The sequence below is a fragment of the Cajanus cajan genome, chromosome 11 (genome assembly GCF_000230855.2).
Source record: "Cajanus cajan strain Asha chromosome 11, NIPB_CcT2T_4, whole genome shotgun sequence".
Taxonomy (NCBI): Eukaryota; Viridiplantae; Streptophyta; class Magnoliopsida; order Fabales; family Fabaceae; genus Cajanus; species Cajanus cajan.
The window spans coordinates 39,837,501-39,862,189 of NC_138527.1; the positions used below are offsets into that span (position 1 = coordinate 39,837,501).

General features: G+C 32.9%; 3 protein-coding genes across 8 annotated transcripts; 1 reads left to right on the forward strand and 2 right to left on the reverse strand.

Moving 5' to 3' along the window:
- The first annotated feature begins 5,054 nt into the window (after positions 1–5,054).
- LOC109801066 (F-box/RNI-like superfamily protein) lies at positions 5,055–7,896 on the forward strand. 3 transcript variants are annotated; one of them, XM_083066406.1, is made up of 5 exons: positions 5,055–5,264; positions 5,337–5,500; positions 6,331–6,466; positions 6,819–6,917; positions 7,445–7,896. In XM_083066406.1, exons 2-5 carry the CDS (start codon positions 5,391–5,393, stop codon positions 7,607–7,609), a joined length of 510 nt encoding a protein of 169 aa, XP_082922532.1. In that variant the 5' UTR covers positions 5,055–5,264; positions 5,337–5,390; the 3' UTR covers positions 7,610–7,896. The 3 variants fall into 3 exon arrangements, with proteins under 3 accessions (XP_082922532.1, XP_020217640.1, XP_020217639.1); XM_020362050.3 differs by having other exon boundaries at positions 5,058–5,264; positions 5,354–5,500; XM_020362051.3 differs by lacking the exon at positions 6,819–6,917 and having other exon boundaries at positions 5,056–5,264; positions 5,354–5,500.
- A 996-nt stretch (positions 7,897–8,892) lies between these two features.
- LOC109800613 (PLC-like phosphodiesterases superfamily protein) lies at positions 8,893–13,070 on the reverse strand. 2 transcript variants are annotated; one of them, XM_020361397.3, is made up of 9 exons: positions 12,727–13,057; positions 12,502–12,624; positions 12,281–12,418; positions 11,859–11,957; positions 11,457–11,760; positions 11,149–11,372; positions 10,968–11,054; positions 9,675–10,142; positions 8,893–9,117 (listed from the first exon to the last, which is right to left on the reverse strand). In XM_020361397.3, exons 1-8 carry the CDS (start codon positions 12,826–12,828, stop codon positions 9,957–9,959), a joined length of 1,263 nt encoding a protein of 420 aa, XP_020216986.1. In that variant the 5' UTR covers positions 12,829–13,057; the 3' UTR covers positions 8,893–9,117; positions 9,675–9,956. The 2 variants fall into 2 exon arrangements, with proteins under 2 accessions (XP_020216986.1, XP_082922531.1); XM_083066405.1 differs by having other exon boundaries at positions 11,149–11,760; positions 12,727–13,070.
- A 1,265-nt stretch (positions 13,071–14,335) lies between these two features.
- CLF (SET domain-containing protein) lies at positions 14,336–23,353 on the reverse strand. Of its 3 annotated transcripts, none has more exons than XM_083066481.1 (18): positions 22,991–23,353; positions 22,385–22,486; positions 21,960–22,285; positions 21,006–21,167; positions 20,207–20,291; positions 19,868–20,023; positions 19,734–19,781; positions 19,572–19,643; positions 19,145–19,495; positions 18,802–18,992; positions 17,247–17,382; positions 16,927–17,150; positions 16,588–16,779; positions 15,799–15,889; positions 15,275–15,322; positions 15,070–15,198; positions 14,890–14,967; positions 14,336–14,809 (listed from the first exon to the last, which is right to left on the reverse strand). In XM_083066481.1, exons 1-18 carry the CDS (start codon positions 23,051–23,053, stop codon positions 14,618–14,620), a joined length of 2,646 nt encoding a protein of 881 aa, XP_082922607.1. In that variant the 5' UTR covers positions 23,054–23,353; the 3' UTR covers positions 14,336–14,617. The 3 variants fall into 3 exon arrangements, with proteins under 3 accessions (XP_082922607.1, XP_082922606.1, XP_020217717.1); XM_083066480.1 differs by having other exon boundaries at positions 16,588–16,818; XM_020362128.3 differs by having other exon boundaries at positions 16,588–16,719; positions 22,991–23,351.
- Between the last annotated feature and the right edge of the window lie 1,336 nt (positions 23,354–24,689).

Genomic DNA, 24,689 nt, shown 5'->3' on the forward strand with positions numbered 1-24,689 from the left:
CAATTTTTTTTATTACTCAAAAAACATGAATTATATGAATTTTGTATTTTTGAAATTATAATTTATTTTGCAATAAATTTTTTTAACCTTTTAGTTCGTTAACTAGTGACATTAAGACATTTGTTAACATTTGCCAAATGGAAAATGGATTAGAATATGTTACAAGTATTATCTTTATTATTATTTAATTTTAAAAAAAAATTAATAACACTCTTTTTATTATTAATTTAAATTTCAATGTATATAAGTTAGACTTGCTAAATAATTTGAATCTCACTCTTTATTATTTAATAAGATCCACATAATATTAAAAAAAAACCTAACTAACAATTATGTAAAACAAAGTATTATTATTGGGATAAAATGCGTTTCTAATCCTTGAAAATTTGTCTTATTAATCCCTAAATTTTAAAATTTTAGTCTTGTTATACATTTTTCTAAAATACAATAGAATTAGTCTCTGTTGTCACATGAAATATTATAATGTCAGCAAACAGGACTAATAATATTAGGATGAGAAATTAATTTTACCAATTTTTAGAAATATGAGGATCAAAATATTGTTTTTAAAGTGTAGAAACTAAGATAATTTTAAATAAAAATTACAAAAGCCTAAAATACATTATACCCTTACAAAAATAACGTCTACACGAATTTTTTACGTAAATAATATTTTTTTTAAAAAAAATTATAAAAGTAACATCTGTGCAACTTTATTTACTCAACTAGAACCAATCACTGTTCATGCTCAGAATTCGGTTCCCGGAAAACCGAATTCTGAGCTTCAATATTTTTTTTCCTTTTTTTTGTGCTCAGAATTCGGTTCCCGGGAACCGATTTCTGAGTTGTTTTAATTTATTTTTTTTTTTGCGTTTGAGGTCCAGTTTGGGCGAATCTGGGAAGTGGAACGGGCCGTTCCGGAAGCAGAACGGCCCGTTCTGCTTAAACACATAGAGTGTTATTTTTGAAATTGGAACGGGTGAAGAACGGGCCGTTCCAATTTCAAAAATAACACTCTATTTGTTTAAGCAGAACGGGCCGTTCTGCTTTCGGAACGGCCCGTTCCACTTCCCAGAAACGCAAAAAAAATTAAAAACAACTCAGAATTCGGTTCCCGGGGAACCGAATTCTGAGCACAAAAAAAAAATTTGAAGCTCAGAATTCGGTTTCCGGGGAACCGAATTCTGAGCATGAACAGTGATTGGTTCTAGTTGAGTAAATAATGTTGTACAGATGTTACTTTTGTAATTTTTTTTAAAAAGAATATTATTTATGTAAAAAATTCACGTCTACACTCTACAAGAGTCGTAGGTTTTTTCTTTGGTCCGTACAAAAGGTCACTTTTAATTTGATCTGGTCCAAAAAGATCACGTTTAATCTGGGTAGTGGGTAGATCTAAATATTGGGCTACCCAGGTTTGATAAACGGCAAATAAGACATACACTTTTTTTATAAATAAAAAAAAAAAGTACATCTTCTTTATTTTTTAAAAAAATTCTTAAATATCTTTAATTTTTAATTTTTAAAATTTTTAATTTTACACCTCTAACTTTCAATTTAATACTGTTTTCTTATTTTTCACACACATCTTTTCCTTTCATTTTCAAATTTTCATGCACTTTTTGTCTTCTCTCATTCCCACATATTTCAAATAGGTAATTTTAATTCTTTCAATTTTCACATTACTCTCATTCTCTCCCATCTCTGTCAATTTTTGCATGTGACAGTGTTATAGATATATGTGCCTTCCTCAACAATTTCGAAAGTGTCAAGTTAAACATGTGTTTTTTCTTCGAACACTTCATCTTCTTTTATACTTCTATAATTCTTAACATTAAATTTAGTGTTCTATGAAATACTTGCGGGAACATTAATTTTCATATTTCAAAAAGTGCTTTTTGGACAAGTGAAATTAATGTTTTCAAAATAATGAAATTAGTGTTTTAGAAAATATTTTATAGAATTGTATTTTTTACATACTTTCAGAAAGTACTTTTCAAAACCATAAATTTAGTGTTTAAAAAAAACACTTTTCAGAATTATGTAACATAATATGCTTTCAAAAAATACTTTTCGAAACACCAATTTAAGTGTTTTGCAATGTATTTCCATATTAGAAAAATTAATGTTTTAAAACGTACTTTTCAAAAAAATTTGAAAATTTATTATTTTACATAATTCAAGAAAATTCTTTTTGGAATAGTAAATTTAGTGTACCAGAAATTTTTTTCTGCAAGTATACTAAAAACATAATTTTAGAATACTAATTTTACTATTTTGAAAAGTACTTTTTAAAATACTAAAATTATTTAAAATATTAAACTTAATGATGTGCTTTCTAGACATATAAATGGGAGAAGGACTTAAAAAAATGTATATTTGGCTCGACATCTTCAACATTGTCGAAGAAGCCATATACACTTATAATGGTGTCGACCACCAATTTTATGTTTTGAGATTATGAAAACTAAAAAATGGGAGAGAGAGAGAGAGAGAGAGGGTAATAGTGTGAGTAATATAAAAATTAAAAAAATTAAAATTACCTACTGAAATAGATAGAGAGTAAGGAGAAGGGAAGGGGATTATGCAAAAATTAAAAAGAAGATGAAAAGAGTTGTGTGAAAAATAAGAAGAAAATGTTGAATTAAATGTTCGAGGTATAAAATTTTAAAATTAAAAATTTTAAAAATAAAAAACATCTTAAGAATTTGTTTTTTTTTTTATATAAAAAGGAAAGGATGTCTACTTATAAAATAATAATAAATAAAAAAAGATATTATATATCATGAACCTTGATAAACATACCTTGATTTCTTCTTATTAGGCTGTATTTTAGGAATGTTCACTAACCAATATATCTTAACTTTTTTCTAATTTGAGAGTGTCCTATATATATTATTGTTTCTTTTTTGGGTCATGTTTTTAATTTTGTATCTTTTATCATGTTGGAAAGTATTTTTTTTATTAGTCCAAACAAATAAATATCCGGGGCATCATTAACCAACACACAAAAGATTATCATCCATTAGATGATCTAAATTATATATTATTCTGGAAAAAGGATAGTAGACGAGGAACCCCTAGTGATACGAACTCTAAGAGAACTTAATCGTTGTCTTGGCCTAGAACATTTGACGAACATAATTACCTTTATCAAAATCCTTTTTTCCTTTATATATATGGGTGTCATATTAAGGATACAAATCTTTTTCTCTAATCTCAATCCTTGAAATAAGCCTTGATTTAATTTCCCATAACGTCTATAAATCAAATTTATAATCGTAATCAAATATGAGAATCATGGAAATTATTGCCTTAATTAATTTTAGAAAATCCGTGATTGATCCTGAATTCGGTTTGCTCAGACAGATGGAGAGTTGGAGCATATGTGACAAATCTTTTTCTCCAATATTTTTTCTCTAATCTCAATCCCTTGAAATAAGCCTTGATTTTATTTCTCATAATGAGCCTATAAATCACATTTATAACTGTAATCAAATATGAGAATCATGGGAATTATTGTCTTAATTAATTTTAGAAAATCTGTGAGTGATCTTGAATTTGGTTTGCTTGGACGGATGGAGAGTTGGAGGATATGTGACAAATCTTTTTCTCCAATCTTTTTCTCTAATCTCAATCCCTTGAAATAAGCCTTGATTTTATTTTTCATAATGAGTCTATAAATCACATTTATAACCGTAATCAAATATGAGAATCATGGGAATTATTGCCTTAATTAATTTTAGAAAATCCGTGAGTGATCCTGAACTTGGTTCGTTCGGTTGGATGGAGAGTTAGAGGATATTTGACCCTCCATGCTCAATTGTTAACAATACAAATAGCCTTTATTTGATCGATTTGATTAATTGGGAATCTGGAGAATACACAACCCTCCAGGCTCGAGCGTCAAGGTCGCAAAGAGTCTTGCGTTGACCAATTCAATCAATTGAAAAGTCAGATACTACATATAATGTATCAATTTCCTGCCGTGAAAAATAAAATTTGTCTCATAAAAAAAATATTTATATACATATTTTACTAATAAGTAATGAGCAACATTATCCTAAAAAATAAAGCAATATTTTATGAAAAATATAATTAAGATTTTGTAATATAAAATTTATTAAAAAATATTGACGGACGTGTATTTATTTTTTTTGAAGGAACGGACGTGTATTTATGTACATCCCAAAACTATAGCTTTTAATTTATCCACGCAAGAAAGTCCACGGAGAAACGTGAATGAAAACTTACAACTTAAAAAGAAAACTAAAATAGATTAAAAAAAAAATTAAAAGGATAAACTTAAAACTAGCCATGCTTAGTTGGAGCTATCCACTAAAATATTAAAAATAAGTGAGTCAAATACACTATTTTTATTCAGACAAATAAAAGTAAAAGATTATTTTCAACCTTTTAAAAGTAAAAGATTAACTCAAACAATTTAGGTCAGTACTTTTCTTTTACGCAATAATATGGGTACCAAATAAGTCGTCAAGTTATAAAATATATGCTAAGTTTCACACGATTCCGAATGAGCTAATATATTAGTCATTCCACACCTCACAACATGTTATATAATATATGCTAGTTTTCCCAAGCTCAGGAAATAGGAAACCAATTTTTTTCCTTCTTTAGTCGGTAATAAATAAAAAGAATTTTAGTACAATTAATAAAAACTCAACTAATATCATTTATTGCCGCACACAACTCATTATCATTTCCAAATTCCAATTATTAAATCATGTATTAACATCATTCTTCAAAAAAATAATAATAATGTATTAACATGATATTAAAAAAGAAAAGGATTTGATGGAAAATATAAATATAATACACAGAGGATCCACATTAAACAGAAAATATCGACTAGAATCTGTGTAGGTAGCAACATATTCCATAATTATGTGTAAATAAAAATTGTAAATGCCGCCATTTTTTTAACTAATAGAAGAAAAAAAGTGGGTAGACAGAAAAAGGAAGGACGTGGCAGTTATAAGGATGACGAAAACATGAGGACACTTTTTCTCTTGCCTTGTTGGTCTGTTTTATTATTAATATATTTATTCAGCTAACTTGGCGGAACCAAAAGCCATTTCCAACATCAGCACCGAGCATAGCAGAGTTTAAGGTTTGAATTGAGGTTAAGGATTTATGATTGTGAGAGAGGATATCATGGAAGTTGAGGCAGAGATTGATCGCTTGCCAATTGACTTGTTGGCTCATATTTTTGTTATGTTCACTTCCTTCACTGATTTGGCCCAGTAAGTTCTGTTTGTGTTCCCTGCATGATTCTTTCGTTCTTTTAATAATTCATGCACCATGACTTGGTCTAGTGGTGCTGTTTTGTCAGGGCTAGCGGTGTTTGCAAGAAATGGAAACAAGGGGTGATGGAGTCTCTTGCTCGCAGACACAATCTCAGCTTTGCAGGTTGGAAGATGGATGATGACTCCACTGCTCGCCTTGTTTATCATGCCTACAACCTCACTAAACTAGACATGTATGTATGTATATATATATGTCTTTATTTTCTTTTCAGACCCCTCAATTCTATTCTACGATCATTGTTCCGATATGTGATTATGTTTTTTCTGATTGTAATTTCATGGCCCTTTGTAGTATATGGATGGTAAAATGTTTCTCATATCTTCCCTTTGAAACATCAAAGTGAAATTTCGGTGTTGATTTTAAGAGCTTTGGAGATGAATTATAAATTTTGATTGTACAGACAGGAGTTGAATTGGCACTTTAATGGAAACTATCTCTGCTGTTTTAGGTTCTGGGAGAAACTAGTATTTGGAGAAGGTTGATAACATGTTTATTTAGGGATAGTACGATAGTTGAGCGCTGTGAACATGCTGCTCTGTTTGAAAGCATAAATAGTGTATGTGTCAAATAGTAATATGAGAAATGGGAATCTGGTGGAGTTTTGAACTCAAAGTAAAAGCCATATTTGTAATATTGTTGTTGATATGATTCCGCACCATTTTTCCTTGAGCCGTATCTCTAACCTTTTTCTCCAGATTGTGGCAAGGGTAATAGAACAGTAGTTTTTTTCTTTATTTTCTCTTCTCGTTTGTAAAGTTTTCTGATACGAACATGCCAATATTTGAATAGGAGTGAGGGATGTTTGGTACACAGCAAATAGTGGTTGAATAGATTAGATTATACATGTTAGTTCATCTTAAACTCAAAGAATATATGAAACAAGTGAAGCTCCATTGACTTCGATAAGTAAAATTTGGCACCTGAATCAAGCAATAGTAGATTTTGGTAGTTTATCATCAGTAGATCTAAGATGCATGACATTATTGTCTTTTGTAATTGCAGACCTATGAGTCGTTGGGGTTGCCAAATAACTGACGCTGGACTTCTCAGAATATCTTTTGCTAAGTGTGTCAGCAATCTCACATCCATATCATTGTGGGGTTTGACTGGCATCACAGATGAAGGTGTTGTTCAACTGGTATGTCATTGTTCTTTTTTTCTAACTTGCTATATGCTAGGGTAGTGTGATAGTTGGGATGATATTCATTTTGTGCTAGACTATGATATTTGGGATGAAATTAGAATATTTAGATGAATCTTGGAAATTTAAGGCTATTCTTGACTAGATTGTGCAGATACTATTCTGACATTTGTCAAGTTGATGAATTGTTATTTTGGGTGTTTTCACATCCTTTGCAAGATCAACAACGTTTGGGTTTCAATTGATAGTCCCAAAATCAAGATTTAGGAAAAACCAAACACTATTGGTCAATGGAAGTGTGTTTTACTTTTAATTCCTTTTGCTTCTCTGATGACAATTATCGTAACAGATATCTAGAACTAGATCTTTACAACATCTGAATGTTGGTGGTACATTTATCACGGATGAATCTCTGTTTGCCATAGCAAGAAGTTGCCCAAAGTTGGAGGTAAGTTACAAGAAAATGAATGCTAGGTGTTTGTGTCGACTGATTCTTCTCCTCTCATAACAAAAGAAGAAGAAAATTAGTACATCAGAACAAAAGTTTTTGTTGATGCTCATGGCCCAAAGAGAAAAACAACCATTACAATTTACCTTTGAGTTTAATTTAAAGGAAAAAACTTGCATACAATTTTATAAGTGGTGTTTAAGCAATTTTCCAATCAAAATTGGAGTATAAATAGCACTTAGAAAACTTTATGTAAGTTTTATACTATCAAACAATCATAACTTAAAATATGTATGATTTTTAAGGTAATTATTGTAAAAGTTAACAAACTCATCATGCATGACAATGTGTAATAATATGACTATGTAAAATCATTTTACACTATTAATGCATAAACTATTTACTCTATAAGATTATTAAGAAATGGCATTTCATTCATCTCGCTGTCTGTATTTCGTGATGTATTAGACTGGTGTGGTATTCCATCGCATTAATTATATATGATTGCTTCTTTTGTTTTTGTTCAGACCATAGTTCTTTGGAGCTGTCATCATGTCACGGAGAGGGGACTTCTTGCACTAGTTGATAAATGCCTGAAGCTCAAATCAATGAATGTATGGGGAACAAGAGTTCCCGAGCACTGCTTTAACAATTTACTTATTCTGAGTCCAGCCCTTCAGATAAAACTATGAAACTCGACGCACTACATCTGCATGTATAGAATGTTGATGTTGATTCAATTCAACAGTGGTATTTTCACTGCTTATTGTTTCCTTCTTGTGTTCATAAATTCAACTTGCCTGAAAAGCTGAACATGTCAAAGTCCATTCCTTACTGTTTAGGAAATATTCTGTTTTAGTGTATATATTATATTTAATCAAGTGGCTATCCTGTAAAGGATAAATTCACAAAACAGGTCACATTGTTCTTTATTGATTCATTTAGTGAAATATTTCAATGTATCTACTTACCGACTCTATCTATGGAAGTTGCATTCAAAGTGTATAATTATATTTAGATAAATTGTTTAACAATTTAGGAAAATAAAATAAAATGAGAACATAAAATAATCATGATAATCGTAAATGCAAAATCATCCAGGGTCCATTAGTGTTTTGATTAATTCAAGAGTAATGACTATCATACATACAAAAGTGGTCAATCCAATATCCACTTATGTTTCTCCAAATTTTAAATATATTTTAAAAAAAAAAATAATTTAACTGAGATTTAATTAAGATTATTACAAAATATTTAATATTACATGTATAAATTTTATTTAATTTAATTTTATATAAATTGTTGTATTTGTATCTTAAGTTTATTTTTCAAAAAATTATCATATTTAGGTATTATACTGTATTCAATTCAATACTTGTAATCCAAGAACAAGCCAACCTGACAGCTGATACAATGGATTAGTTTATTGAGTTGGAAAACTCAACTTGACAATGGTGTTTGCTCATGCAACGCAGCGTGCAAAAGTAAACATGTTTGTTTCTCGTCATTTTTGTTTGCCAGTGTGTCTGGATCTGCGTTTTGAGGCTACGGATTTACAAAAGTCGATAGCTACCACATGTTTGATTTGACATTTTATCATATGATTCGCATCAGTTCAAAAGTAACCCAGTTTAGCTTCTACGTTTTTTTTAAATTTTTTTACGTGAAAATCTTATGCATGTTTAAGACGGGAGATCAGACAATCACTACTCAACTTTGATGTGAAAGTTTACATCTACACGAGTTTACGAGCATTCCCAAACACGCTATATATTAATTATATTCTCCTTATGTTAAATGACAGAGAAATAAGAGAGCAACAAACGGTTTTTCTTTTTTAATCAATCTAAAGGTGGGGGTTGGATTTTTTTTTTCTTTTCTTTTACAGACATAAAATTTATTGTGCAAAACGAATCTACACGATGTTCTTCTTTTAGAAGCTGTGCATTGTGCAAATTTCATGCAAGTTCCTCTGTTAAATTAAAAGGTCATGCTCCATATTATGTATTAACTATTTGTTTTATGGTTAAAATGTAGAATAGAACCACTATATTGTTTCAACATCAATACATAGAAGGAAAGACAGGTGATAAGAATCATCAGAATACAATCGTAAAATGACCAAGAGCTTCCAGCCATCCTGATCCTATATTGCAAATTTCCTATTCAGTCATTGCCTAATGTTACCTTCGTACAAATCCTGAAACACAATGAGGGGAAATATTATAAATATAAGGAGAGGGCAACACAATAACAAATACTTAGGGGTACCAGCTAAGACATCACATCCGGTATCCACCATCACAATGGAGAGCCATCATATCGATGGAACCACAAATAATAACAATGTGACAAAGGTTTTTCAACCCTTAGAAACTTGAACCAGGTAAACTCAGCCTTCTAGCTCATGAAAGGTTATTAAATATTGCAGGTTGAATTTGAATCAGAAACTCCCTGGAGAAAAATAATTATCTAATCCGACATGATCATGATGATTGGTAGTTTAAGCAAGAAGATTTTTTACTTGTCAAATTTGTGACATCTTAACATATTCATATAAATAAATTTGAAAGAAACAAAGCACCTAATCAGAGCTTGGTCAATAACTTCAGGTTAATACATATGCAACTATTTTATCAAATCATTTTGCCAAGCTCGTTATGCTCCTAAATGCAAAGAGAGAAAGGGAAAGGAAGTGTAAGCATCCAGAGTTGAAACATCTAGAAATTGAGCTATACTGCCAAGCATACAACATACCTGAACTGCTCCGGATGCATTCTTAGTCTTTCTTGGTTACCATCTACCTCAGACGACCTCAGAGATCCTTGATTATAGCCTCAGCAATTCCAAAATTTTGTTTATCTAATTTCTAACCTATAAGCAATTCCATGGCATTTCACAGTTTGAGGCAGTACTTCAGTGTACGTACTAAAATACTACAAGCCCCTCTCTAAAAGACATACTGAATTATGATAAACAAATATGATAACACTAGGAGCTTCTCTTGAAAGACTTAGCTAGCATATGGTATAATACTTGTCACAATTGCAATAAAACAGCAATAAACAGGAAGTAAAACAAGAGGAAAAGCCAGCAATTTGGGGAATGGACTGGTGAAGCTGATCTAGAGAACTGAACAGATCCTGTAAAGCTCCCAGCTGTGTTGGTCACTGGACTTGTATTGGGTACTGCAATGTTCTTGCAAGATCCAAAAGGTGCTCCCTCCTGCAAAAATTGTAGGAACTATGTAAATTGTCTTTGCTATAATTTTTTATCATCAAAATGCACATCAAGAAACTGTACTGTGATAGAAATTCATCCACATTAAGAATTCCACCATGTCCTTTGATACAACACCAACTTATCATACACACAAATGCTATTCCTAAACCTAGTTTTTAGGTGAGGACCTGACATCATTGGGAAAGAAAGTAGGCATGGAGAAGTGTATTTCTCTTTTAATTTTGACAAAAAAGGTGTAGGGGTTTGACAAAAAATTGATGCAAAAAATAATAAAACTATCACAAACTCCCAAGAGCTAATAAGAAATTTTGAGGATACAGTCAAAGTCAAGCATAACCTGATTATACATTTTTTACTTTTTGCTACTTTCAAAGATAACTAAACCTTTCTTTCCCCATCTCAAGTTAAGATCTATTATCTCTTGTAATATGGTTACTTTCAAGAAATAATAACACTAACACGCTTAATTTACATATAGGTATGTTTTAAATTTGATGACTGACCAACTGTTTGCTTCAAATTCAAAAAGACAATCTGAATCAAATTGATTTTAATGTCAGACAGATACACGGTCAGGCTCAGGCTTGAAAGAATATCATCTGAAGGTCTAATATTTCTTGTTCATGTCTACAATCAATTCTGAATAAACATCTGTTTAACTAGAAATTATATTAAATTAGGTTTCCAGTAATTATGAGAATAGAAGACATATGAAATAAGAAATTATCAGAATAAAGAAGAAAGTTCACAAACAAATGTTATCAAGGCAATACATATCCGGATTCTGGACACGAAATGCAAGCAAACCTGGCAAGCAGAGATTGTAGTACAGCCACACAATGAGTGGCCATTCATTTTATCAACGATATCAAAAACACCACCACCATCACTCCTCTGCATGAAATTTCATTTAGAATTATAAAATGGATAATGAGGTATTTTCTGTATTATTGAATTGGAATTAACAACCCAGAAGAATAAGGAATACCATGTAAAAGTTAACTGCTATAAAGTTAGGCAGCACATTTCCTGAAGCTTTGTAACATGTGTTCACCATATCAGCAAGAGGAGCTGAATGGTCTTTGCACGAGTCAGCTTCAACTGGATATGTTGGAAAGTAATTCTGCAAGAAAAGTGATGCACTTCTAGAATTTAGCGGCTTTGATTCTTTTCTATGCGGGCAAGAACCCCCTTGAACTCCAGAATCTCCAGCTGCAGGTTGGTGAAAATTATGAGGTTTTTCATTTGACACCATGTAAAATAGAGATATCCATATTATAATGACACTGCACTTACACTCATTTTCAACCATGTAAGTCCACTGATAAGCTATTCCTTCTTCAGCTTCCTTCGAAGCATCCGAAGTGAAAACAAGAAGCCGGTGATTAGCTTGAACCATCTCTGTCACAGTGGGCCAATCTTCACCCTTTTTGGGCATATCAGACGGTGGGAACCAATATTTATCCAGTCCAGCATTTATGAATAGATTACTCAACCCCTTTGGAGTACGCACATAGTCCTCAATTACAATGGTGACAATCTCCGTTGGATTTTGAGTCAAGAATGCCTCCACTTCTCTCAATGTATTTATTGCAGGTTGCTGAGAACATTTTCAGCATGACACATTAGACAACACCCCACAAAAGCAAATTTAGATTGTAAAAAGAATAACAAAGAGGGGGGTTTCAGTTAGATTACAAAGGCAGTGAAGTTGAAGCATTGCCCTCGAAACGAATGACAGAGCCAGATATCATTCTCAAAGTCGTACATATCCAACATCAATCCTCTCACTCCATTCTAAACAACATCCATCAAACACATAAATGTATAAGAATCACCAAAGAAACAAAAACAAGTAAACTATAGATACATAACTCATAAGTGAATCTAAAATCACACATTTAAATCCCTTCATCCTGAAGCCATGTATAAGAATTAAGAATCACTAGAGAAATAAGTAAACTATAAATATAAAAATTAAAAGCAGTCAGGTCCCTTCATCCTGAAGCTGAACTAGAATAGAATACAGAAAATGCAAAACGAAGAAGAAAACGATGGGGTGTTTGGTTTGCCCAAGGAATCTCAATAAGAGGAGAAGAAGAAAGCACAAGAACACATACCCTCAACTGGTTAGTAACAGTGTCTTCTTGATTGTAAAAGGTGAGTCTCTGAACGCCGGCTAAAGGTGGCGCATCCACGATGCTGAATGAATTATGGGTCATGATCCACGAGTACTTGTTGAAGGGCAAACCATTCACCTGCATGTCCCAAAAACAGTTAAAACATAAAACAGTTATTTTTCATATAATTGTTATGAGATATGTGTTATGTTGGAGGTTACGAGAGATGTAACGGTGGTGGCTTGGCCTCTGGTGCAAACGGGCCGAGTCCGGCCCAAAGCAGGGCAATTGCCGCAATAGAGGCCTGGCCCACAATCGGTGGCAGCTGAACATGCTTCCAGAACCTGCGAATTCTCGTCTAGTTTTCAGCTGAATCTTAAACCAGTTTGCATGGATCACAAGTGAGTGTGTTGTGTGTGAAGGGTGAAAAAGAAAAGGAAGTGAACCTGGCAATTCCCGTTAAAGCAAGCGGCGGAAGAGGTGAAGAGGAGGGAGAAGAAGAGTGAAGCAAAGATGGTGAAGGCTCTGCATTTGGTGCGAGAGCACATGGCACCACCGAACCAGAGAGAGAGAGAGAGAGAGAGAGGAAAGTTGAAAGGAAAAGAAAGAGATTTTACTGTGGAAGAGAGAGGTTGATGAAAGTATTGGGTTTGTCACCTTTAGTTTTTCTCTTATTTTGAGGCAATTACATTACTTGACGTTTATGTGTGCCATGTAATGCACTTTATATTTTATTATTGTAAATGTAGAGATACTGTTTATTTAGGACATGGGCTAGGGTCGACACTAAAAATAAGCACTAACATCTTCAAATGTAATGTATTTGTCATCTGTTGAGAGTTATTTTCTAGCCCCCACCCACTTTTCCAAGCTACTTGTTCTACGTCCTCCACTCTCTTTCTTTTTCATCTTCCTCTGCCTTGGATCTCTTTATGCTTTTCACGTGGTGGGGTATGTTGCTTCTGCCCGGAAATTACTGCTGCAACCTGTAGGCACCGTTTTATGATAGGCAACAAACCATGCAATTTTATGTCCATATTCATACGTCATATGTTAAGGCAAAGCCTCAACCAAATATCAAAACTTGCTAATCAAGCTGTTTAACATCAAAAGTCTTTGGATCGACCTTGGTGCTATACGAGACTCCGTGCTCACCATAATGCCTTGATATTATATGCACCACAGAGCGATCTCTGGACTAAGCTAACTATTTTTTAACGGGAGTTTTTGCATTCAAGAAAGGATCTCAATGGTTTGGATAAATTTTATGTTCAATTATAATCAACAAGTAAATAATAATAATAATTATTATTATTATTTCATTATGATTAGGTAGAATTTTATTAATAAAAAATAGAATTCATTCACTAGTCATTTTTATGTGAATAAATATTTAACAAAATTAGTTTCTAATATATTCATAAACTATTTTTAACTTATTTCAATAAATTCTCTAAAGTAATTTATAATGCTAACAACGTATATGAAACAAATTAATTATATTTCTAAATTAATTAATTTTAAAAACAAATTATGCTTAAACATCTACACGATAGACATTAATTTAATAAGTGCTTAATTAAATAATTTATTCAAAAAATCCTATATTTATTACAACATTCACCTTTCGGTTTTTAATCACAACAAAATCAACTTTAGGTTAAAAATATGATACGTGCATGTTATGCCCATGAAACTTCACGGTTCAAAATATTATTTCCTGCACTGGAAATTAACAAGTACACGATGGCACCATTTTAAATCAATATTGATTCTACACCAATTAAAAAAATAAACAAAATAGCTCTCAACAATCATTCAGTATAAAAATAAATCACACTTATTACGCTTGTACAATTTTTCATTTGCCTAAGCCATTTTACAATCTAAAAAATACGTTGGTAATGTATGATATTTATTTAAAATATTTCTTTTGCAAAAGCATTTATGCTTAATAGCATTAGAAATCAATATAACTAGTAAAATCTACACACTAATTTGTTCATTTCAATGACAAAATCAATCAAATGATATTTGTAAGAATAGTAAGCGATATGCGTGAGCTCAATTTGATTAGCATTTGCCCATTTCCCTCCGGGAAAAAATTGCATAGAATTTTGATTAAGCCTATAATTTCCGTTTGGAATGGCGAATAGTCAGTTAATAACAAAATGAATTGTTTAATTGTAGTTAGTTACCTATGCAGCAACAATTGCATGGCCTAGCTACAAACAAAAAGCTCAAAAAAACACTTCTTTCCGCTACCAATGAGATTGCTTCGCCTACGTGTGAAAGAATAAGTAAAAGAATTGATTTTTGATTTTTGAGCAAGTTCCATTAAGCAAGCTTCTTTGCACGACCACTTGAAGGAGCCCCGTCCTCTTTTTTTGATCCAGACGCCTCTGGCTTCCGAGCCCAGGCAGGGGCCCTGTCGGGCTCGTAACGATAATCATAGAACAGTTCCTCCCCGGCACAAATCCGCTCCTTCGCAAAAATGCCTACCCTATGATCTCCAGCAACCATAATAACCTGCCAGTTTAACCATATAGAGATTGTCAAGTAGGAATACTCATGCATTGTGAAATAGAGCTCCAATAATTGAATACTACCTTTGCATAGCAATTTGGATCAGGAGAATGGTTCGCAAACTTCAATTTATCACCCTTTCGATAAGCATCAAGAACAAACTGCATACAACATTCTCGTGGTTCATTCTATGTTTGATACACGCGTATATGTAACATTAAGAACTTATCTCCCACAAAAAATACGTAGTAGTGAAAGCTTGCCTGGTCGTTCAAATTAAAGAGAAAAGATGAATTTTCACGGTCATATATCTTTCCTCGCTTATCTGCTTCCCGATGTGAAATCAACTCTCCAGTATACTCTCCAAGGTATTCATGTTTACCAACACTATTCTGGAGGGCCAACAGATTGCATTAGGAAAACGAAAGAACCACACCTAACCATATAGGACTATTTATTGATGAATACCTTTAAGAAGGCTCCCCAGCCTGATACATCCGACCTTCCAAGAAGAACCTGTAAGTATATTAAATGTTAGTTACCATCATTGCAATTTGCAAATATAACAGTAAAGAAAATTATCTTATAGGAATACCATTAGCGACACAAAAGAACAGACAGAATATTGAGAATGAAGTTTGCAGTATGGTATAGACCAAAGTCCATGCAAAATACATCTCCATGAGGAGGATTATGTCTACAGGGAGTTTCATTCTATGCGTGATTCCATCCACTTCTCTCAATCATAATAGGTCTGTTTATTCGAACTTATCTAAAAAAAACATTTTTTTAATAAAATAAGCAGTTTTCTATTTTTTTTAAGAACTGTTATCTGCTTAAAAAATTACTTTTTAAACAAACTGGACAATAAATATCTCACTGTTATTTTAATAGAATAATACATTTGCTGGAAAAGAACCAAACAAATCTTAATACGTGTGTAAGATTTCAAATGAGAGGTACGACATTAAATGGAAGTTAAAGAAATTTACCCTTTGCTGCTGTTTGAGAAGAAGCTTCATGTTTCTACATTCATAATTGTCCCCTCTTTGGCTAGGAATCCCAAGAGTACCATCACCACAACTGCAACAATAAATTGACCCAAATAGCAAAATGTAACATGGCAAACAGAGTTGAGATATACTGGTAGTATAGTCAACACAAGATGAATAATACATTATAAATTTATAAGCACTTAAGAAGAAAGAAAGGCAGAGAGAAGTCCTGCATACAGACATTTGGCTGAACATTGGCTTTCAAAACAATCAATTCAGCGGGTCAAATAATGACTGAGTCTACAATGATGAGGCAGGCCAGCCCAATTAATCTTGAATATACACATAAAATTACTCTTCTCAAGGATCCACAGAAAAGCAATTAAAAAATAGTGTGTGTGTGTGTGTATGCAAGGATACAAGCACAGAATCGAAGCACAGAATCGACTCTTTCATTACCATAAACAATCAAAAGCACATATCATATTCATATTAGCTCCCATCCCAATCATCTCTACACACTCAATCAGCACCAATCATTTCTTAACAAGAAAATCGTTGGCCCAAAGTATGATTTTTTCCATTATTGCACATCAAGATTGTGCGTTTGGCAATACTAACTCAGTAATCACCTCTCCTTATTTTATTTTTTTTTCATCCCTTAAGTCAACAATTGCATGTCTGTAAAATAATTATTTCCAATGAATATAAGAAATCACACCATCCATCCCATATGTGAAAAATAAATTATTACCAATGCTACATATAACCATAATTAAATCTCACCTGACCCAACAATTCCTACAAACATCTGGATCACATTCCCTATCTGCAGCAAAGCATGGACATTGACGACTTCGGCATTGACTCTTAGCACAATGACAGCCACGAAATCGATTCTTGCAGCTCTTGGGGCATCTTGATATGAAAAGGGAGAAAAAAGTCATCACAGGAATTAAGGGTCGTTGGATGGTCATGCTGGCAAGTAAGCATGTCACGATAACATAACCATGTAAACTACAAGTACAATAAACCGGCAATGAATGCAGAAAATCAACACAACACTACAATTGTAGAGGGTGCCTCCCTTTGATTAAGAATCTTTTAGCCAAGTCAGAAACTTACCCACAGTACTTCTCACAGCAGGTTCCATTTTGAAGGCAAGGACACTGCTTTCCACAAGCTGATTGGCAGCCACATGGATTATACTGCCGACAGGGTTGATCCTTTCTCTCTGTAATCCTTTTCCTAATTGAATGGTAAGCAGCAGATTTCCAGGTGTACTTCAATCGACGGACTCTTCCTCTTCTACGTAAAAATCTAGACCTTCGTCTCACTTCGTTATTACCCTTATATACATTTTTACCAAAATTGACATGGTCAAGCACTATTTATAAGAAAGAAGAAAGCAAAAAGTGCACCAAGCATAGTTGCATTAAATCAACCTTAGAATAGCCTTCCAAGAGACAATTTGCAGCATCCCCAGGAGGACCAGACATCTTTCCTTCTTCACAATTTATGTATTGGAAAACATCCCAGCATGTCTTTAAACCATTTAAGAGATTCCTAGCTATTAAGCAACTGCAGTAAAAATCCAAAGTTATCATTTATTAGGTGATTGACAATCATAAAGAGAAAATTTATGCCTAAATATATTGTGGAAATCACTCTACAAGCCCATCATAGTTAAAAGAAGAGGCAAATTCACACAAAAACAAGCATCAAACAAGACAGGAATGGGCAAAGTGAGACATTTGAAACAACATGCAATAAAATTAAGGTTGACCCAAACCATGTGGACAATCTTTAATTTACCCTACAATTATAATTCATTAAATCAGACATTTGAGCTATAGCATTGACACCTTGTATATTCTATAAACATTTTTGTCATACCAACAAATTAGCTTGCGTGCCACATCCAGTTTTCACTTCTTTTTATCTTCCTAGTTTAAATAACATGTGCTAACCATTCAATGTATCATTAACTTCGACTACAACACTAGGGTATTCTAAATACCAGTTTCATGCACTAATAAGAAACCAATCAATTCAGAATAGTGGCAATACTAATTTTAGGTTCTACTAAAACTTTGATTTCATAGTTCATTGGAAGGCTCTAGGTGCTTGAACCATACTAAAGTCTCTTTGAGCATAATACCACCAACATATTGAGAAATGGAGATAGATTTTCAAATTGTTAATGAAATAGTTGGTCACTGTAACAATCCATTATGAAAAAGGAAAGAAACAAAAATTAATGCATTACGAGGTTTTTCTATTTTGACTCTGGTTAAATGGATTTTTAGCAATTGAAAACACAATCACATCATTTAACATTTTAAAAATGTTATTGGACATAAGTATGAACCTGATTTTTTGTTCTTAAAGCACAGATGTACATTAGGCTTTCTATTATAAGTGAATTTCTTTGCATAACTATTTACAATTAAATAAATTCTCTCCTAAAACTAACCCTAAAACATTTTGGTCTAGGCTCCCACATATCATGCGTATAGTCTAGTTAATAAGTAAGCCTCAATCACCCATCCAAACCATTCAATTTTCATTTTAAAAGGCTATAACTTGGACAGTGGGTAAATAATAGTCAGATATGTATTACCATGAGGATTGTGCTTATTTCAATTTCCAAGCATCCAAGAAATGTTAGAGAATGGTATAAAAAAAAAATTAAAAAGTTCTAAAAAATGAAATACTATCAACCAAGTCAATGTCTGCATTTTGAACCAGACTAAAATTATGAACTAAGTGGAGTCAATACTTCAAAATTTATATCCATCCATTCCCCATGAAATTGACTGAAGACATGTTTTACTTCATATAAACACTTGGACCAGTGGTCATAATCTACTTGCATGCTTCTTATATTCATGCCAGCACTAATTATAACATTTGAGCATTACATTTTATTATATATTTGATATTAATATTTAATAAAGAAAAATAAGAAAAGCATCCCTTATCCAAACATATGCTGACCTGTTTCTACCAAAAATCTCCATTCCTTTCTCTAAAAGCCCCTTTTCAAGAGCTTTCCAAGATTTATTATCCACTATTTCTTGTTTACAAACATTGTCATCCACAAACTCTTCTTTCCTTGTGTTGTCTTCACTGCTCATTGCATGTGGGTCAGTGACCATATCATTTGATGAATGATCAACAGCTTCACTCTGCATTTTTTACAGATTAATATGAATGCATTACTTCTTGATCTTGCCATGCAAAGATATTTCACACATTTATGTGGTAAAATAATTGTTTTTCAAGATCTTGGTTATAATTGAAGAAAAACGCAAGTGGTTGAACAAAGAACACTACTTACAATGGAATCAGAATCAGAAACCATTGTTTTCTTCTGCCGTTTCTGCATGCAAACCAGGACTCGTTCTGCCACTCGCTTACTATTTCTCTTACCAATTCCACCTTTCCCCACAGGTTTAGTTTTAGGAGGTGCTGATTGGGAGGCTGTAACAGCATCACGTCCAGGACCATTCTCTGAGTCACTACTCTCAGATATGTTCTTTGCATTAGATGAAGCACTTTCACTTTGGCTATTTTTTAACCGCCTTTTAGCTGAAGGCTTTTTCCTACTAGATAAAGTACCACCAGAGCCTTTCTCTTCACCATCAGCCTGGGCAGAGGATGTTTTGGCAAACCTTTCGGACTTAAGCACCTAAATTAAGGTTTAAGCAAATTGAGTAAATTGTTAAAATTTATAAAAATATCCTTAAGAACAGACAAGTGCATACCAATCGGAAACAATTTAGCCCACATGGTGCATTTTCAGTATCAGGAGGGATCCAAGTAGGTTGCTTCTCAGCCTGTTAAAGAACCAAGCCATGACTCAATAAATACAGTGGAGTAGTGGACTACTACATGAAAAAATAGCCTTAAACATAAATAGTACTTACAGGGAAGACAAGATCCTGTGAACATCCATGTAATCTACAATCAAAAACCTGCAAAGTGAAATATGGCAACCAATGAGATTCCAAGAGAAAGATAATGCAAGCCATGCAGTGCCTTCATGGAGTAAAATGCTTACAAGACATCGTCGACAAAAAAGGTTGTCAAAAGAGTCAAGAGCTGCTTCAAGATCCTTTTCTAGAAAAGAATTGCCACTGTGGGAATTCTCTTCAGAATCTCCAACCTTGGAACACCCACCAGCATTGTCTTTAACACCAAGAGTTTCATACCTTGCCTGTATAAGATGTTTGACGGTGTTTCATATCTCTGTAAAGCCAGCACAAAGCAAATGGGAAACAGCTGGACGAATGCTTACACTACGACCAGTTTTCATCAGAGTAATGGAGAGAGAGACAGAGAGAGATGGCAGAAGTGGAAAATACATAGAGGAACAATTCAACAAATGAAAAAAACATACCTTAATTTCATTAGTGTTTCTAGAAAAACACTGACCCAACGACTCCAGAACAATGTCAGATAAACCAAATTCTTTGACAGTCATGCTGTAAAATCAAATCAGACATTATGAAATCCACAAAACTGCCTCTCATGCAACACAAGAAAAACAATATAAGATGATGCAACATAATATCTAAACATCCTAACATGAAATTCATTATGTAGCATGCAAACATGACAAAATAAAGAGGTTTCAAAAAAAAGTCACAGCAGAAGGATGCAAAATAACTTCAGTGTTATTTCCCATTAATGCAATCAAGTGTATGCACTAATTTCATTTAATTGACAGGATAAACCAAACATATAATATTTCAATTAATATAACAAGTGTATGCACTAGTTTCATTTTCCAATAAGGATTGAATTATACATTTAACTGATCAAGGATTTTCGTTCATTCTTTATAAATAATAATAAAATAACAAGAAAATAACTGTCAAACCATCCTACCAGAAACTTCTCTTACAGTCAACTGAAAGACAATGCAACACATGCTCCAATGTAAAACAAATGCTCAAGTCAACTATAGACTTTAAGTGCGTAAATAACTTCTAAATACCCTTAAAACACACACACAGACTCAGAGAGAGAGAGAGAACAGACACATTGCTTCCTGCTCTAAAAAATTAATCTCGTGAACATGATAGAATACCATCAGACATGTATTGCAATTTTATTTTACATACAAACAGTAAAGATCTGGCAGGGAAAATGTAACGGTGAAAGCACCCAATAATAGTTTACTAAGCTATACCAACCGAAGTATATAATCTTCTGATTCTATAAATTCTCTTTTCTCCTCTTCATCCTCCATAATTTCCTCCTCACTGTCACTGCAAATAAGTGCTTCGCCACCATTTTGATCATAATAAATTCGTCTCCGGCCTACAACTGACTGATCCTCAGTCATTCTTTGATTTCTGTAACAGAATGAACACAAGTTACAAATATCTTCAAAAGATCAAACTTTTTACATCAAAATAGAAGAAACTATAGAGATGGAAATTAATGAATTGAAAATGTGAAGCTACAATACAATGGAAAGAAACATGAGAGCTATGTGGAAAGGTAAATAGTATATAAGTAAATAAGAGGCTTGAGTGCTTATTAAAGAAAACACGATAAAAAAACATGTATAGAATGAAAGTTCCTTAAACACTTTTTCCGCGTTTAATTTCCTTCAATTATACACATGGCAGATTCACCTAAGACATTGGGTTGGATTCACAAACAGATGGCAATGAGTCATAATTCAGCTGTCAAAGAATTAATTGCTAGTTAAAAATCACATGAAGGACAGCAATACAGCAAAGCATCAACAACCAAAGCTTTTAACCACTAGGTGGAGTGAGCTACGTGAATTAAAATGAAAGCATTATGTCCTGTCATGAACCAAATCCTTGGAAAGTGCATTTAGATCTTAGTCCTTTTAAATGGTTTCACCTAGAGTTTTCCTTGGACCACCTCTACTATAGGAATAACACTATACTCCATCCAATCCACTCTTCTCAATGTTCTATACCAAAGTAACCAAACCACCTATAGCAAGGTTCTATTATTTTTTACTATGTTCTACCCCGATTTCTCTCTAATGCATTCATTCATTATCCTTTTTTTTGTCCAGCCATCAACACAACCACAATAATTTTGCAATACTGAATCAATAGAGCATTGCAGGTTGAGAAAAAAAAAATAGGATCAGGCAAACAGACCTGTCCAGAAAAATCCACGTAGTGTAAGGAGGCAATCTTTTTACTTCAGGTAACTTGATAGGTCGAACAGCATTCTTTACAGTAACATTAGACCCTAGAAGAACTGCTGTAGAACCATGGTTATCTTCATGATAGCCATTGCTCTCCATATCACCATTACTTGCATGAACACCATTGTGCATATCTATTGCATCTTTTTGCCTCTTTGTCAATAGGTCCAGACTTCTATCCGTATCAGTAATGCTGCAGTTCCTTCTCTCCATTGACATTTTGCAGAGATGGTTTGTGACTCCAACCAGCTTCTGTCTGTTTTCCTCTATTCTATTCTGATATTCAAATGCACACATTATGAGGTGCAAAAAAAAAAAAAAAAAAAGTCTAATCAAAATCAGTAATGAATTGCAGCCATAATTTTACTAGTACACCTTAACATAAACAACACGTTCCGCAGCAACTTGTTTCTTCAAAGAATCAATAACCAGTAACACGTCTTTAACCATCGGACCTGCAACCTCCACTTTTGTTGCCTGCATTGAAACAATAATCTGTCACTCACCGCTACTTTATAAAATAGCAATCCAAACAAACACGGCAGACACACTCATTATGTAATGATTGCAATTCATCCGACACAACCAATACACAGACTGCAACTCAATAACAATCATATTCCATAACCAAAAGAACCAGGCCGGTTATCAAAGCACGCTAAACTTCCCTAAATGGCGGAAAACCGAACCGCATCTCGAATAAGCTACCCCATACACAATGCAGCTACATCTCCAGTTTCAGCCTATTTTAGCAAGCATTTACCCCCAAAAAAAATGTAGCCTGGTTCGTTTTCTATTGAACAGCATCAATAGGTTAAAAACGCAGCTAGAGAGACGCAGATGAAAGGCATAATTAAAACCAGATCGAAGCAAAAACGGAAATAACATTAAAAAATAGAAAGCGAAAACAAGTTAGCTAGCACGAGTCGGGGAGAGGATAAGTTGACGAATGCATTGAAGAGATAAAGAGAGAGAGTGTACGGAGGGATCGACGAGAGGCTCCGATCTGGAAGAAGAGGGCGAAGGGGACGGCTTCGACGCCATTGACGGTGGCAATGCTGGCGAAGCTTATCGGAGCCGAATCGGAAATAGGGAATCGGATCGAGATCCGAATCATGCAGGTGGAATTGGCGATGATGGTGAAGGGTTCTGAGTTTGAGGAGTGAAATTGGCGGGTGTTGAAACCCTAAGTCACGTCTCAAAAATCCTTAAAAAAACAGAATTAGGGAAAACGCTTTCAATTTTTTTCCGCCGCTTTTGACGAGGACCTTTTCTTATTTTTCTTTTCTCATTTCATTTTATTTTCCCTATTTTGTTTGTTCGAGGAAGTGACTGGAATGGGGGGAACGCGATTTTGAATTTATATACACTGTGGAAACGAACAAGGTGAGCTCTTATCCCTTTCGCTAATTTTCTTCCCTTTAATTATTTTCTTCAGTTTTGTTGCTACTCATGAATTAAAAATTATCCTTGTTTTCGTTTTTAACACTTCATATACTCTTTTTTTGGAATAATAATAAATAAATATACGGAGTATTTCGGAATCTAGCCATCAACCCAAGTAAATTACTACTCCGAAATACTTGGAGTATGAAGTGTTAAATACCTAAAAGTATACTCAATCTTCTAAAAGTAATAAATATATATTTTGTTTAAAGAAATGATTTCTTTTATTAATAGTTCAAATTGTCATATGATCCTCAATAATGAGTATATAAAATACTCATATTATTTATTGAAAAGTCAACTTTTTTATTGAATATCAGTATCTTAAAAAATATATATTATTTTCACTATTTTCAATAATATAATGTTTCTTTAAATCAAGAATAACTCTTGCATAAATAATGCATCTACGTGGACAGTGAATCAAAAGATTAAAATCATTGAAATTGAAATAATAATAATAAAAATAGCAGAGTTGTGCTAATATTACGCCAAAGTTATATTTTTATTGTTTGTAATCATTTCGGATTCGAGTAATAGTTACTATCAAATTAATCAAATTCTAATGCTCTTAATTTGCTCCATTACAACACTATACATTTTAATATTATTTATTTTGTCAGTATGTTGTAAGTATCTTTATCGAGTTTATTAATATGTAATCTTTATCAGAATTTTGATTATGTATCCTTCCATTCAACCACAAAATAAAAATTAAATGAAAACTTTATATATTAAAATTAAAATGATAATTATTTAAAATGAAAAATATATATTTATGTATTTTTTTTTGTTCGTTCATGGAGTATCCACTACGGAGAGCAGTGACTAATCTCCTCGCTACGTTGGAAGCACCTCAAAGAGTGGGTTGGAGGTACCTCAAAGGATGGGATAGTTTGTAATAGTTTATATATTTTAATTAATAGTTTGTAGACACCTCAAAAAAAAAATTAATAGTTTGTAGATTTTATATATTGCTTATGTTAATCATGCGTTTTTTTTAATTAAAGCGCGCATTTATATTTTTATATTTTATTTAAGTTTGAAAATATTTATAATCATACAAATATATTATTACATAATAGAAACTCATATTTTCAAAGGGATAACGTGTAGATTAATAGATTTTGTATATATAAAAATTAGAATAATCATGTAAAAAATAATTAAAGATACAATAATGTTATTATTTATTTTTCTTCTATAAAGATGTTTTTAACGAACATACACTACA

Excerpts from the sequence above, each read along its gene's own strand:
- CLF (XM_083066480.1), bottom strand. The coding sequence starts at position 23,053 with ATGGCGTCGAAGCCGTCCCCTTCGCCCTCTTCTTCCAGATCGGAGCCT. Across the intron at positions 19,644-19,733 it reads CACAGGATCTTGTCTTCCCT|GCTGAGAAGCAACCTACTTG; the intron begins GTAAGTACTATT and ends GTTCTTTAACAG. Across the intron at positions 14,968-15,069 it reads TCTTTAATTTGAACGACCAG|TTTGTTCTTGATGCTTATCG; the intron begins GCAAGCTTTCAC and ends TGTTGTATGCAG.
- LOC109801066 (XM_020362050.3), top strand. The coding sequence starts at position 5,155 with ATGATTGTGAGAGAGGATATCATGGAAGTTGAGGCAGAGATTGATCGC. Across the intron at positions 5,501-6,330 it reads AACCTCACTAAACTAGACAT|ACCTATGAGTCGTTGGGGTT; the intron begins GTATGTATGTAT and ends TTGTAATTGCAG. Across the intron at positions 6,467-6,818 it reads ATGAAGGTGTTGTTCAACTG|ATATCTAGAACTAGATCTTT; the intron begins GTATGTCATTGT and ends TTATCGTAACAG.
- LOC109800613 (XM_083066405.1), bottom strand. The coding sequence starts at position 12,828 with ATGTGCTCTCGCACCAAATGCAGAGCCTTCACCATCTTTGCTTCACTC. Across the intron at positions 12,625-12,726 it reads GCTTTAACGGGAATTGCCAG|GTTCTGGAAGCATGTTCAGC; the intron begins GTTCACTTCCTT and ends GAGAATTCGCAG. Across the intron at positions 10,143-10,967 it reads CTACAATCTCTGCTTGCCAG|GAGGGAGCACCTTTTGGATC; the intron begins GTTTGCTTGCAT and ends CAATTTTTGCAG.